The sequence below is a fragment of the Acartia tonsa genome, chromosome 3, assembly GCF_053477335.1.
Source record: "Acartia tonsa isolate MP-2025a chromosome 3, ASM5347733v1, whole genome shotgun sequence".
Taxonomy (NCBI): domain Eukaryota; kingdom Metazoa; phylum Arthropoda; class Copepoda; order Calanoida; family Acartiidae; genus Acartia; species Acartia tonsa.
In genome coordinates, this window is record NC_137262.1 from 9,538,367 (window position 1) to 9,554,810 (window position 16,444).

General features: G+C 30.5%; 1 protein-coding gene across 1 annotated transcript in view; it reads left to right on the forward strand.

The window, feature by feature from the left end:
• Window positions 1-587: 587 nt before the first annotated feature.
• The window catches only part of LOC145313737 (uncharacterized), a 29,068-nt gene continuing 13,211 nt past the window's right edge, over window positions 588-16,444 (forward strand). The window contains exons 1-5 of the mRNA XM_080153302.1: window positions 588-713; window positions 7,337-7,385; window positions 13,968-14,225; window positions 14,905-14,945; window positions 16,240-16,347. Of these exons, the coding sequence (XP_080009428.1) occupies window positions 656-713; window positions 7,337-7,385; window positions 13,968-14,225; window positions 14,905-14,945; window positions 16,240-16,347 (514 nt within the window). The 5' untranslated portion in view covers window positions 588-655. The remainder of the gene's footprint in view (window positions 714-7,336; window positions 7,386-13,967; window positions 14,226-14,904; window positions 14,946-16,239; window positions 16,348-16,444) is intronic.

The following is a 16,444-nucleotide window of genomic DNA, read 5'->3' on the forward strand; positions in this document are numbered from 1 at the left end:
TGTTTTACATATTTCCCCATATCTTTGTTTATTTTGATGAAATTTTCAAACTTTTATGGGATATCAGTATCAAAATAATTTTTCCCATTGTTATGAGCATCTTAAATATAATTTACTTTGACCATCGTCATCATGCAAAATAAAACAAGGTTTCATGTTTATTTTATCCAATAAATCTATTCTTGATTTTAGTAAAAACCTTTTAAATCTACCTAAACGTATTCCCATCGACGATTTTTTGTGCTTCGCTACTTATGGATGTTGTCATCCTTGTTTTTTATATTGATAATAAATCGAACAAAAGTTATTAGTTCAAAACATCCCCAAATACTTTCTTTCATTTGTAAATTACTTTAAAACGACATACAAAATAAAGAATATATCAGAAAGACTACAGAAATGTGCACAGGTACTTTGGAGAGGGGAGGGGGGGGGGGGTTGATATAATATTCTATTACTAAAAGATTCTTTAAGGTTAATAAACCAATAGATAGACAATTTACCAATGAAAATTACTGTTTGGTTAATTGTCTACCTATCATTTTAGTATTCATATTTGTCTGGAAAACGTTAAATAAAATAATTTTAGATCTTTACAAATAAAAATGTTTGTGACATAGGATTATTATAATGTGGTGTCTATTTGTGTAAAGAAATGGCGTCAAGACGGAGACAATATAGCAACTCCAAACGTTATAATCAGAGCTTACCAGGTATAAAGATCAGGTATCTTAGGGATATGACAATGGCCGATAAAATGATTTACATCCATAAAATTATCACTTATATAAATTACAATTATTGGTTGAACAGCAACTTAATTAGCGAACCAATTTAAATTCATTAAAAGTCCCCAAAGTTGTTAAGTCAACGAATTATAAAACTTTGGGGACTAGTATAACAAACAGCTCAATGTCCCCTCATTCCCTGAATAACGCTACAAAAACATTTTAGAAAAACATCAAATAAATAGGTAATTAACAACAAACAAATGATAGTTTTATAATAGCTTTGCTGAATAGGAATTATATACAAAAACATATCATATGTTCCTTCGTTATGTTAGGTTAAGTTGATGAGAGGAAGGCCTTCGCAGGGTACGAGGCAGGGATATACTTATAGTAAAGTTTGTCTGTACAGAAGGATCTCGCCAACCGCTGAACCGATAGAGTTCTTCTTAACAGGGTAGCTTCTCATAGGAAATTAAAAAAAATTCTTGCTTTTACGTAGCGACTTCAACATGAATTAGACATAGATATTAAAAAATTTTAAAAAAACATTTAAAGTGCCACTAGAGGCCTCAGGTGGAGTAGCCAATAGTTACGGATAATACAATGGATGATAAATTAAGTACATATCAAATGATGATGATATTAATCACCACTAATGTAGATCAAAATTATTGCTTGTAAAGTTTGGACACTTCAAGTCTGGAACCAACCAATCAAAATTCAATCTAAGTACTCACAATTTTTAAGTCAAAGAATAAGAAAACGTGGTTATAAACCTTTGAGTACCAGTATAATGCCCCCTCCCTCCCTTGTTAAAGGGGAAGGTGGTATAGTGAGTGTTTGGGTGACCTCTCGTCGTTTGATTTTACAAAACAAGGATGACAACATCCATCAAAACGAAGCTCTGAAACGGTAGGACAAACGAACATTAACACTTGTATAGTGTCAGAACTGAATAATCAAAATATAAATGTATAAAATTCGTACGAAACAAAATTGTAAGTAGATCTGTTGAAAAACTGCAGGATACAGGATATTGTTTAAGGCCATACTTACATTTTTAGGACTTGATTATAGAGATTCTTCGCTAATAACAATGTAACAACAAAGTCCTATGAATCAATCGGATAATTTTATCACATAAAATTTGATGTTAAAAAAGTTAAAAAACACTAAAAAGTACGGACTTTCTAGTAACGATTATAGAGTTGCTTCGCTTTCTAACTCGTATAACTCCTATAGGAATCATCATGCAAAGTTTGAAATCGATAGGAAAATTAAAAATAGCTATCCGTTACGTATGGACATACGGACCGACCCTAATTATAGAAAAGCTTCGCTTTTAAAAATACTAAAGTTTCCAGCTTCAATTTCTTAGTAGTATATTGATTCATTTAAGTTTACATTTGTACAATTATACTTCCCCAAGTCGAACGATGTATTTTCATTCAAATATATTTCAATTTGTTAGTAATCCTTATAATAAAGTAACAAGATGTCAAATTGTCTGTGTGTTTGTATGTATGTACCGAAGGATCTTGCTAACCGCTGAATCGATCTTGTTCTCCTTGACAGGGTAGCTTCTCATAGGTCCCAGAAAGGTTTATTACTTTTTTGGGGGGAGATTACCGCCACCCGTCCAAGAGAAATAACAAAAAAATCAAATTTAAAAAAAATATTCGTAGAGACTTGTACGCAACATAGAAATAGCACATTTAAAAAAAAACTTTTTCTTATAAAATTGGCCGTTGGAATTCAACTTCCTTCTTCTCAAGTTCCCCTAGTGGCCTCTAGGGGCGTATACGCTAGTGAATAATAAACTAGCTGTTCTTGTTTTCTATTGAAATTTAACTAATTTGAATTCATTTTTTCACTATCAAGAAAAGAAAATATAGGGCAAGGCAATAATATTAGAATAACAAGAATGACAACATACATAAAAGCGAAGCTCTAAAACGGTAGGATATATGAACACAAACTTTTGTAGAGTGTCAGAATTGGACATTCTTGTAACGATTATAGGAATCATCATGCTAAGTTTAAAATCAATAGGATAATTCTAACATGTCTAAATAAAAAAAAGATCGGGTATAGTTTATTTTGTGACTTCGTCTCTTAAGGGGCGTTTCGTCGTATTTTTACATCTTAAGAAGCGATGTCACGAAAGGGACTATATCCAAAAGATCTAAGCGTCACCTAACTGTTACGGACATACGGACGAAACGAAAATTAAAGAAAATAGTTGCTTTTAAAAACCAATATATTCTAGATACAATATTTAAAACCCTCCCTCTCTCCCTTTCTCTTTCTTTATTTTTACTGATATATTGACAAAATATGATTGTCAACCCACTTTGCATGCTTCCTTACCATACAATATGTTTTAAACAAGGATGTCAACAAGGAATCAATATTCCAAAAATCAAATGAATAGGATAATAATAGCACAAAAAAAATGTTGTCAAAATATAATTATGTTTTAAAAGAGTGTACGGAATTTTTGGTCGCGATCATAGGGTTTCTACGCTTTTTAAATCTTACCTGACTGTTAAGTCGATAGAACAATTTTAACATGCTTAAATTCATTAAAAGAGCTAACCGTTACAAACGGACAGACCTTAATTATAGAAAAAGATAAGTTACTATATGACAAGACAGCCATAATTTTGGCAAATCATGCATATTTTAAACCTATAACGCCAAGCAACAAAGTAGAAATCTTAATTTTCCTTACATAGACTAAAGAGAAATTTAACGTTATCTAAAGTTATCAAATGCCATGTTTAAGTCAATATTCTAAAACAGTGCTTGCGGCCAGAAGGGTGTATAGGGGTGTCAACTCCCCCCTAAAAATTAATATTGGATAGACCCATCTTCCCCTTTTTTCACCCCCTAATGGTTTTATGCCTCCCTAGTAAATTGGTAAGTAGCGCCAATGTTTTAAAACCTATTAAATATTTATAATTTTAATTTTGAAATTATAAATCTAATAGTGCATAATTTATTTTTACATAGAAACCAATTTAATACTACAAAAAATGTAGTACCATAAAATATAAAAAAAACGTGCTAAATCATAGTAGATTAACAGCAAAATTTGCAAAACTATTAATTGTAAAACAAATAATAAGTAGAAGAAAAAAAACTGCCAAATCTTAAATTTTGTAGCTTAAATTAAAAAAATTAATAAACTTTAATAATAAAAAAAAAAATTATGGACATACATACGAATTTTTAGGCTTCATTATAAACATTGAACTACTAAGTTCTATTTCAGTACTTTCGCAAGCATAAAAAAAGATAAAAATTAGCCGGGAAAAAATATTAAGTTTTTAGTGTCAGTTTTTGTCCAAGTTTGTTGTGCACCTCAAATTAGAATGAAATTATTGCCGAGAGGACTTTCTGGCAAGGATCTTCAACTGCAAGGAGAACCAACTCGGTTCAGCGATTACCTCCGATTTTAATTTATCGAGAAAATTACATTTATAGCCTATTTTTTATTGGTACAATAGTGTTTTTATTGCAAAGCTGCTCCTTAACTTTCAATGTATGACTGTCTTGCAATCTTCAGTGTAAACTCAACCGTTCCAGAAGCTATCCAATATAATAAAGTAGTAATTTCTTTTGTGTGTGAAGATCTCGGAAATAGTAAGTTAGACTATTTGTTGTCCCAACAATCCTTTCTCTACCCTAAATGCTAGGGGCGAAGCAGCTTGTGTGAGACAAAACGGTTAAAAAATTAAGTTTCTGAGTGTATTACACTATAATGTGTTGTTTGCTTTTTTGTTTTATTGATAAAATCAGACTTACCTATTAAGTATACAGAACACTCTGCTACTTGCTTTGCGGCTGTCTATACCCTTGTTTAACTTTGGTAAGCAAAAGCTTTACTGTTACTAAGCCAGGAGCTTTTTAACACTTGGTTTCATAGACGAAAAATAGTTTAGTTTGGAAACATTTACACTTTGAGATACAAAGCTTTAAAGAACAATGAAAATTACAATCTGGCCACTCGCTAATAAAGACGTTAGCACCTTTCTTGGAAGGAGATGTCAAGGAAGTAATTCATATTTTTAAAAGCGAAGCTTTTCTGTAATTAGGGTCGGTCCGTCCATCAGTCCGTTGGGGTGAGCTTTTTTCTTTAATTTAGGCATGTTAGAATTGACATATTGATTTCAAACTTTGCATGATCATTCCTTGAGTAGTTAGGTATGATTTAGAAAGGGAGTTGATAATTTAAAGAATGGAGGGGTAAAATATGGAAAGGTGTATGTATCACTCCCAGCACCTATTCAACACCTTGGTCTTTATTCATATTTTTAAAAAATTAATATTAACTTAAATTGATATTTAATCTGTTATACAGTTTTATATCAATCAATAACATTTAGGAATCATTAAATATGTATGTGTGATCTTTACAAATGTACAGAATAACTTTTAGTTTTACACTTCTTTTTATGGTAGACAGTTATATTATATTTATTTATATTTATAAAAAATAGTAAGGTTATTTTGTCTGCAGCTTAAGATTACAATAACTACAGAACTGATTGAGCTATCCATTTCAAGAAAGCTTTACATAGGTTTCAGGATGGTTTTAGGCTATTTATTTTTATGCTTTCCTGCCCTTCCATATCCAAAATAAAGACCCCAAGTTTCTCTACACATTAAGAATGAATATAAGAAAGTGTATATTACAAATATTATCTAAGAAAGTAAAGTAAATAAACCAATACTAATCAGAACATTGAAGCTGTCTATGGCACTGCAAAATCAGGCCCTATAGCCAAAAAAGTATTTTAATAAAAAGACAACTCCTACTAGAAAACCAACCCAGGGGCTGCTATTCAGCCAATTAATTCGAATTGAAAATGCCACAAAATTTATTATTTTGTTGGAGTAAGGTTGTAGTAAAACTTATTTTGGATGTAACTGAGGGGGAGTGGGTGGGAAGGGGAGAAAAAAAACAGGGGGTTGTTGGGAAATTTTTCTTTAGAATTGTTTGTCAGAATCACATTTATTTTTCCCTGGATGTACCATTTTTATCTCAAATTTTCCTATCTGGTCTAAATGTTATTGAGTTGCCCTGTTTATCACAAGGCATTCCCCATTCTCTTATTATTGATGCATTGTAATTAAGCAGGCAGGGGACATTCTGCTGTTTATTATAATAGTCCCCAAATGTTTAAAATAACGTTTTCTTATTCGTAGTTTAACAACTTTAGGGACTTTAATTGAATTTTAATTGGTTAGTTCATCAATTTGAGTGAATTAATGTTTCAATCACTAATTGTAATCTCCATAATTTTGTGTACCATCATTGGAGATGTAAAAACAGTAAAATAGATCCTTTGCAATTAAGCCTGTTCTTAGTTATTAATAAGCCAAAACCGCTGTTTTTTTTCAATCTATGATATAAATTATCTATGAAGCTTGCTTTAACTTGCCTTAAAGTAATTACAATGTTTTTCATAATCAATTATTTATTCACCTTAGACTGAAAAATTATTTTGTTTCCAGAAATCTGGTGTAAGGTTATAATAATCTGGTGTAAGGTTACAATAATTTTCCTACTTTTAAACTTGGCATAGTAATTCTTAGAACAACCTAGGACATTTGTTTTCATAGTTAGAATAAAGTTTATTTAAAAATAGAGAATAGTTATCTATCGCATCGTATTTTAGACAGATTTCCGCAGATGTTAAAATGAAAAATATATGGTTTTAATATTCATAGAAATCAATTGTCTGTAATAGGATGCTAAACATGATTTTTCAGTAGGGCTAAGAACCGTTTCTAATCCAGCGGATATTAATCGGTTTCGAAGCCATACTGTTTATAGATTTCCTTGTCTAGTTAGAAGGTGTATAATTTAGTGCAATTGGCATTGATATATAAAAGATATAGGAAAATATATTTTTTTAAAGGAATATTCAATGTCTTGCGGGGACTAGGCTTATATTTCTTAATGCTAGTGACTAATCTACTTTTAAAAAGCAGTTCCATGCAATTAATATGATTCTTAAGTTAGTCCTACTTTACTTTTAAGGAAAAAAGTTATATTAACAAATCTAAATTTGATTTTTATTAAATTATTCAAATAAAAAGTTTTATTTACTGAAAAAAGTTTAATTTCTTACAGGAAGAATATCATCAGGGATATTTCACAATCTTTTATTCTTCAAATGACATTTAGATTCTTTTGTAGGGGTGCCAATCGCTTTGGTCAAAATTAGGGTTGGGCCGAATACTTTTTTGGCCGGATTCCGTATATCTGGCTGATTTCTAATTCCGGATATCTGATAACCGGTAAATTACCGGTTATCTGGTCGGATAACCGGATATCCGGCATTAGAAATCAACTGGATATTGAAAATGGCCGGATATTTGGCCCAACCCTATTCAAAATATATCAAATGTGGATATTTTTAGAACTTTTTGCTTGTAAGTCTAGCAAGTGTAGAATTCAGGTTAATATTAATATTCAAGATATATTCAATAGTATTTTGATACTATGTAGAAAAATTAAGTTGAAATGCCAGAAACTGAAACAAATAAATATATTCTGAAGCCATAATTCAATTTTTTTTTTATAATTTCAGCGAAGCTGTATCAGTTTCATGTGCCGGTATCCAACGTCAACAATCAAAGGTAAAATTAATTTGCATGGCTTTGATATTCGCAATTTTTGTACCTTTTGAAGTTGACATTACAATCATTTTATTTGCACAGGAATTTAGGAATGGCATGCTGATGTTTTCATATTGTTTAAGATTGCATATTTTCTTATATTGAGTAGCGAAAATCTTATAATTGTTCATTTTAATACCCGCGGAAAGTTGTCTATATATAGTACTATGATTATTATAAACCCCTAAAGAATAAACTTGAGCGACAAAAACTTGTTTTTCTGATATTATTTTATCATTACACTTTTCCTTTCTTCTTGTTAATTCCCCCTTGATCGTAAGTTGACTGCGGAGTTTCATATCATCAGGGATGTAAAGGACAGGACAATTGAAAATAGATTCACTTCTTGCCAAATTGTCCCTCATATGGTTCCAGGACAAACGCAGGAGTCCCAAACGTCGGAGTGGACAAACGCAGTAGTGTTAAAATATTAATATTATTAAGTATTTCTATACAGATTAGGTTAGGTTAAGATATGAATGAATAAATAAGCCCCCCTGCAGGGGTTAGGCATTTAAAAAACCTATAAGATGGTCTAAAATAGGTTAGGTTAGGTTAAGTGTCCACTCCGACGTTTGGGACTCCTGCGTTTGTCGTAGGACCCATAATATATTCTGAAAATTTCATTTATTTGGTAAAGAAGTTGTATCAACTTTTTTGCTTTTTATTTAAGATAGCTAGCCGGTCCTTTCAGTAAGTAGTAGATGTAAAATTTTTCATAGAATTCAGATATGCAATCGGTTTTTTTTGTAGACCTCTTATTTTTTAAGTAATTTAAGTTTTTTTAAAAATAATTAAGTCGGTTTTAAGGTACTAAAACGCAACAAAATAAAAGAAGAAAATAGCCAGTATAAACAAAAATAGTAAGATCTTTAATTTGACACCTTACTTTTAAAATTCTGTTGAGTAATTGTTGAAAAAATCTATTTTTTTAACCTCGGTTTAATCAAAACATTAAACCTAAATATGTTCTCATGCAGACATAAAAAATATGGGTTCATATATACCATTAGAATGAGAAAAATAATATGAATCCATTGTAAGCAAAATTGAAAAAGTTTAAAAAAATTGTAATAAAAAATAGAAAAAATAAAAAAGTTATTTTAAGAATTGTAACTACTAAACTAGCCAATCACAAATCGCAAAAATTGACGAATCGGGAAGCTTAATCTATAAAATTAACCTATAGAATTGCCAGAAAAAAAGGAGAACGTTCATACAATATATACAATAGATACTACAATAAATATAGTGATATTAAAGAACATGTAAAGAATGAAAAATTATGAAAAAATATGCATCAGTCTGTTTATAAACTTCAAAACAATGCAGTTAAAAATACATTATTGTTTCTTGTGTTTAAAAAATATCTGCTACATTGCATTGTCTTTTGTTTAGGTTTTTTTCAGGTTTGGTTTAAGCTAACCCTTTAAAGCCGAAAATTATGATTCTTAAAATAAACTTATTTTTTTTATTATAGTTTTATAAAACTTTTTCAATTTTGCTTAGAATAGATTCGTAATATTTTTCTGATTCTAAAGGTATATATGAACCCATGTTTTTTATGTCTGTTTGAGAAAATATTTAGGTCTAAAGTTTTTATTAAACCGAGGTTAAAAAAATAGATTTTTTCAATAATTACTCAACAGAATTTTAAAAGTAAGGTGTCAAATTAAAGATCTTACTATTTTTGTTCATACTGGCCATTTTCTTCTTTTATTTTGTTGCGTTTTAGTACCTTAAAACCGACTTAATTATTTTTTTAAAAAACTTAAATTACTTAAAAAATAAGAGGTCTACAAAAAAACCGATTGCATATCTGAATTCTATGAAAAATTTTACATCTACTACTTACTGAAAGGACCGGCTAGCTATCTTAAATAAAAAGCAAAAAAGTTGATACAACTTCTTTGAAAAATAGGGAATTCTTTGACAATCCTATTGTATAAAGTAGTAAGGTTGTTTTTGTTTGAAGCTTAGGATTTCAATAACTACTTAAATGATTGAGTTATCTTTTTAAGGGGGGCTTCAAATAAATTGGAAGATGGTTTTAGGCTATTTCATTATTAGATTTAAGCCTATTTATGCTATTTTTCTACACCCTTCTTATCGGCTAATCTTGAATACAGTGCCCCTAGATGCTAAGGTGAAAACACTAGTAGGCTAAAAATAAAGTCCGTCCCTTACAATAGATTGAAATTTATAGAAATTGTCCTTTCCTTCTATCCCTGAAAATTACAGTAATACAAATACTATACCAATAAAAAAAACTTACTATAAAATGGTATTTAGGTCAAGTTTACATCTTTTACTATTATTGTTTTTGTTAAAAAGTCTAACCACAGTTTTACGATAATAGTTTTAGAATAAAATATCAATTTTAAGTGATTTAAAAAATAGGGGCAAAAATCGTTGAATACATGTAATTCTTTAAGAGGCAAAGATACTCTAAAAATTATTCTCGTTGGTCTGTCTGTTTGCTACGTTTGGACATTCGCTGCCCAATTTATACTATGAAACTATTAAAGAATTCTCGTGCTTTAATGACAATTTTGAATCTCTAATAATTAAAGTTTACATTTCAAAAACAAGTTTAAGATAATCGCAAATATTTATAGAATACCAAAGCAATATACAATTTTTTTTCTGATTGGCTTAACACAACTCTAACATCTCTTAAAATTATGAATGCAGAAGAAATATTTCTTTGCTCTGACTTAAATATTAATCTGCTTAAATATAATGAACATTCTCCAACCAACGACTTTTTAAATATGTTAATCTCTCATTCATTTTTACCAGTTATTACATTACCTAGCAGAATTACACCAACAAGTGCCACTTTGATTGATAATATTTTCACAAATAAAAGGATGGATAATTACAATGCTGGACTTATTTATTCAAGCCTATCTGACCATCTCCCAATATTTTACTTAAATGTAAGTAATCCTTAGCAAAACAAAGATTCTTCTTTACAAAAAATAAATATGTCTAATGAAAATACTGAAATATTTAAGCAATCCTTATCTTCTTTTGATTGGTCTGACATAACTACAGATTCTAGTCCAGAGAGTGCTTTTGAAAACTTTTCTATTGTTATCAACGGAAACTTTGAAAAATGTTTCCCTTTTAAAACTATAAAACCCAACAAAAGAGTTATCCCCCAAAATCCCTGGATGTCACCAGATTTACTAAACCTAAGAAAGAAAAAGGAAATGTTATTAAGAAAAAAATTTAAGGATAAAACCGTTGATAGCAATAGAAAATTTGTCACTGCAAATAATATTTATAAATCTGCAGTTAGGAAAGCCAAAAAAGAGTACTATTTTTCTAAATTCAATGAATTTTCGTCTAATATGAAAAAAACTTGGTCTACAATTAATCAACTCATTAACAAGAATAAAAAAACGCATTCTATCCCAAATTTTTTTACTGATGATAACAGATCTTATGAAAACTTTCAAGATATTTGTGAAGGTTTTAACAATTTTTTTATTAATGTTGGCCCCAGACTAGCGGATGAAATTCCATTTTGCGAAAATGATTTTAATGACTACCTTGGGGTTCCAGTCAATGAAAATTTTGTGTTTCAAAAAATCACCCCTCAAATAATTTTTTCTACTCTCAATAAGCTAAAACCTAAACTAAGTTGTGGGCCTGACAATATTTCTACTAAACTTTTAAAAGAAATTATGCCAAGTATTATAGAGCCTGTTGTACACCTATTTAATCTATCTTTTAAACATGGCTTTGTTCCAAACAGTTATAAACACGCTAAAATTTTGTCAATCTTTAAATCAGGAAGGAATAATTCATTTGATAACTATAGACCTATTAGTATATTAAATGCCTTTTCTAAGCTTCTGGAAAAAATAGTTGCCTGTCAAATGTTTAAATACTTAAATAAGTTCAATATTCTTTATAAACATCAGTATGCATTTAGACCCAAGCACAACACAACCCAGCCCCTAATTCAACTATTGAATAAAATATACCAAGGTCTTGATTCTCAAACACCAGAATACACACTGGGATGCTTCATTGACTTAAAAAAGGCATTTGATACTTGCAATGTCCAAATCCTTTTAAACAAATTAAATCATTATGGTTTTAAAGGTATATCAAATGAATGGTTCCATTCTTATTTAAATAATCGTTCTCAATGTATAGAAATTAATGGTATCAAATCATCTATTCAAAACATTACCCATGGAGTCCCACAGGAAAGTGTTCTTGGTCCTATACTGTTTTTATTATATATAAATGACTTGCCTAATGCAATTGATATATTTTCCTCACTTTTTGCACAATTTTTGCACATAGTGATAGCAATTTAAAAAGATTAGAGGAGAGGGTAAACATTGAACTAGAAAAAGCTAAACTTTGGTTTCAAGCAAATAAACTTTCACTTAATGTTGCCAAAACTAAGTTTATGGTTTTTAGAACCAAACAAATGCAGTGTGTTAAAGATTCATTAGACATAAAAATTGGTGGTGAAAAAATTGAAAGAATCGGGAATGATTGTAATATTAAATCTTTTAAATTTGTAGGTGTTCATTTAGATGAGTTTATAACATGGGAACACTATATAAACTCAGTTATTAACAAAGTATCTAGTGCTAATTTTGTATTAAATCAATTGAAAAAGTTTGTACCCACTAAAATTCGTAAATCTATATATAATTCCCTTGTAAAATCGCACTTGGAATTTTCTATTATAACATGGGGTAATGCTAAATGTGAGGGAATGAATAGATTATTATTAAAACAAAAGCAAGCTGTGAGATATGTCGCTAATGCAAAGTACAATGCTCATGTAGATCCATTACTTGAAAAGCTTGAGTTACTTAAACTTGAAGATATTAAGATAGTTAATATAGGTAGCTTTGTAAAAAGTCTCCTTGCAGGACAAATGCCAGACTCATTCAATAATATTTTTGAACCAATGTTATCAAACAGAGTAATGAAATTAAAAGTACCTTTACCTAAACATAAAGCCTTAGAAACTTTTCCCAATGTCTGCTTTGTTAAAACATGGAACAATCTAGACACTGCTATAAGGTGTGCTAAAACTAAAAATTCCACTAAAAATCTCATTAAAAAGAAATCATTAAATAAGTACACGAGTTTTAACTGTAATAAGCAAAAATGTTTTGTCTGTAAAAATAATTAAAATCTGCCTAAATTTGTTGTAAAAATTTTAACAACTCTCTAACCCCATTGTATCATAGTGTAAATACCATTGCTAATACCATACTATTTATTTATTTATTTGTTCTGTTTAAACCTATTTATATGTCATATGTATATATCCAATATGACTATCTTATTAAAATTCGATGTAGCTAGAAACCTTATAAAATCTTTTTGGATATGTTTGTCATGAACTGGTATTTTCAGCTTATGCAACGGCCAACCCAGGTTTTGAAAGTACCAAACTATGCATAAAAATATGTGAATATGTGTAATAATTTTATTATTATTATTTTGTATGCTTATGTTGAAATACATATCTATCTATACTCCCATTTTTTGTACTCCGTATATGTTTCACTTTTTAGATGTTATAATACTTAATTTGTTCAAAATTTAAGAAGAAATTGCTAGTTGAATTGACCAATTTTATTTCAAATAAATACTAGAAAAATTTCCCAGGAAAGACGTCTGATAGTTGGTATTGGAATAAATTTTGAATAGTCATACTACAGGGGTAAATATAAGTTCCTTTTCAAAACTTGTGACTAAGCTACATTTCTCTAGGTGCGATTGTAATAAAGTAGGGTGAGGTAAACAACCTCTTTTAGATTTTTTTTGGAAAATTGAAAAAAAATAAAACAATATTTTTTGTGGAGTTTTCTATGAGACAGTTATCTTGAATATCAACAGATAACGATAGAACGAAGGTTTTAACAATTTCTCAGCAATGTGAAGGTTTTTAGTTCTTCTGCCAATTTTCAACTTAAACGTTTCAGGCCAAAGATATGATATTCAAAAAATCTGTTGTCAAAGTCTACTCTACGACTAGCGCCGGTCAGTTTTCTAAAAAAATCTAAAAAATAGTGAAACAATTACATCGCCAGCGCTAGTCTCGGTTTAAAGAAATGTGCAGAACACCTAATTTCATCTCAGAGCCATTCTCGTATGCATTCGAAATTTCTTCATAAGATTACGGAATTTCAAAACTGCTATTTCTTGAGAAAAAAAAATCAAATGCATAGGACTAAGGCTTGGAGACGAATTTAGGTTTTCTGCATATTTTTTTAGAATTAGAAAATACCATTAAGAATATTGTGTCAAAAGTATACTGTGTTATTTTTGAACCGAGACTAGCGCCGCGCTGGAGATGACTTTTTTTCACAATTTTCAGCGATTTTTTAAGAAAACTGACTGGCGCTACTTGTAGAGTAGACTTTGACATAAGATTTTTTGGACATCATATCTTTGGCCTTATATGTTTAAGTTGAAATACACACACAAACAGTCACACAGCGATCCTTTTACTTTATTATAAAGATATGAAATTTAATTTTGTTTATTTAGATCAACAGACAGTACCCCCTCGCGGACAGTAAGCCGTGCCAGAAAACTTCCGCGGGCCAGGTCTCAATGCTCCCCTGACTACTCTCTAGAAATATCAGAATGTTCGCTGGAGGAGCGGACAACCTACTCGCGCAACACCTACCCTAAAGTTCAGGCGGGGAGACGAAGGCGACATTTGTCTACTTCAGATCATTCTGAAACTTCGGTAAACCCGAACAGACACAGAAATTGCTCAAAAGAAGGTGGTATAAATAGCAGGTAAAGTTTCTAAGTATCGCAGCTACTCTATATTTAGGACCAACGGCTACGCCCCTTGAGGTCTCTAAAGGGACTTGAGTTGGGGGAGAGGAGTTAACTCCCCCCGCCCCTATTATTAATTTAAGTTTTAAAAGAAAATATAAAAAATAAATTTTATGGGGGTCAAATTTCTCTTGGGGAAAATTCTCTTGCAAGGGTTGTGGTACCCTCCCCTAAAATAGTTAGAAACCTTCCCAGAGCCTGTGAGAAATTACATGATAAATCAGAACCATATCAGTCTAATGGATAGCAAGATCCTTCGGGACAAACAGACAGACAGAAAGACAGAAATCATTTTAATTTTATATTAGGCTAAGTCTGTCTGATCGTCCATACTTTTAAAAGATAAATAATTTAATAATTCATTGAGTTAAATTTGGTGTATTTATTATTCAGTTCTTTAAATAGAATGATTCTGTAATTAATTTTCAAATATTCCAATGAAAAATCAGATCATATTCAATCATGTATAATTACAAAAAAAATTGCAAAAGAAATTAATAAAAAAGTGTGCATTTTCTTAAGAAATCTTGAAAAATCCATGACTCAGAAAACTATGCACGTAAATTTTCGTGTTCATTTGAATAAAAATAAAAATTCAATATCTTTTATTGAAAAAAAAAATGATTTTAATTTTCAGGAAGCATAGAAGTCCAACTATAGATAAACATGGATTTCTAGGTAAGGCACTTCATCATATTTTTTGATAACGAAGCTTTTCTATAATTAGGGTAGGTCCGTCCGTCCGTACGTCACAGACAGATAGCTCTTTCGTTAATTTAGATAGGTTAGAATTGTCCTATCGATTGCAAACTATGTATGGTAATTCCTGTAGTAGTTAGGTACGATTTAGAAAGCGTAGCAACTCTATAACCGTTAACAGAATGTCCGTACGTCCATTTTAAACTTGTTGATTTTTAACTTTTTACAACAAATAATAATGTGATAATATTATCCGATTGATCTGATTTTTGGAATACTGATTCCTGGGACAACAAAGTACAATGGTATTAGCGAAGCATCTCTATAATCAAGTCCTCAAAATGTAAGTATGTCCTTAAACAATATCCTGTATTTACTTAGTTTTTAAACAAATTTACTTACAATTTTGCCTCAACTCTTATACATTTATATTCTGATTATTCAGTTCTGATACTCTTCAAGTATTAATGTTCGTTTATCTTACCGTTTCAGTGCTTCGCTTTTATGGAAGTTGTCACCCTTGTTTTCTAAAGGTCTTCTGCATATAAATAATGAACATGAAATTGTAAGAGTTGATGTAATGTTTTGGCCTATAAACAGGCGCATGTAATACAAGGCTTTGTTTTGACTTCCAGATAAACGTTGTGCAATTAAAGAATGGGTTGTCTATTAAATAACATCACCCCTTTTTGGGTCTTTCTATTTCCCACTCTCATACTTACTTTCTTTCTTTTTCTTTCTTAGTCTTTTTTTGATCAGGTTTTTTGTATATTGATTCCTGAGACGACAAAGTACAATATTGTACACGAAGCAACTCTATAATCAAGTCCTAAAAATGTAAATATGTCCTTAAACATTATCCTGCACCAAACAATTTTTCAACAAATTTACTTACAATTTTGCTTCAACTCTTATACATTTATATTTTGATTATTCAGTTCTGACACTCTACAAATGTTAATGCCCTTTTGTCCTACCGTTTCAGAGCTTCGCTTTTATGGATGTTGTCATCCTTGTTCTTTCTCAGTCCTACTTTCTCTTTCATTATTTAATCTTCTTTCTTTCTCTCAATGAAGGCACTATGTCTAGGAAGATTTTTATAGTACCTATAAAAAAAGACGTCATATTGGCCTACCATTGGTCAATGAAAATATATATTGGCTTGCTGTTTGTAATTAAGTCTGTTGGCCTTTCATTGTTCATTTAAATTGTATGACGTCATTTTTAAAAAATCATTGGTACTAATGGACGTAATCATCCTGGTTCTTTGTAGGCAGCGCAGCAGAAAACACAGATATAAACAATTCCTCCTGCTCTGATGATGTTTCTGAGGGGAGGAACAGCTCCCTACCACCACCCCACAGAAATAAAAAAGAAAAAGGTAGATTTTCTATATTTTCAGAAAGCATTCTTCACTATGAAGCATTGGAATCAGTGGTGTGCACAGAGTTTCACCAGGGGAGGAAGTGGGAAGGTTG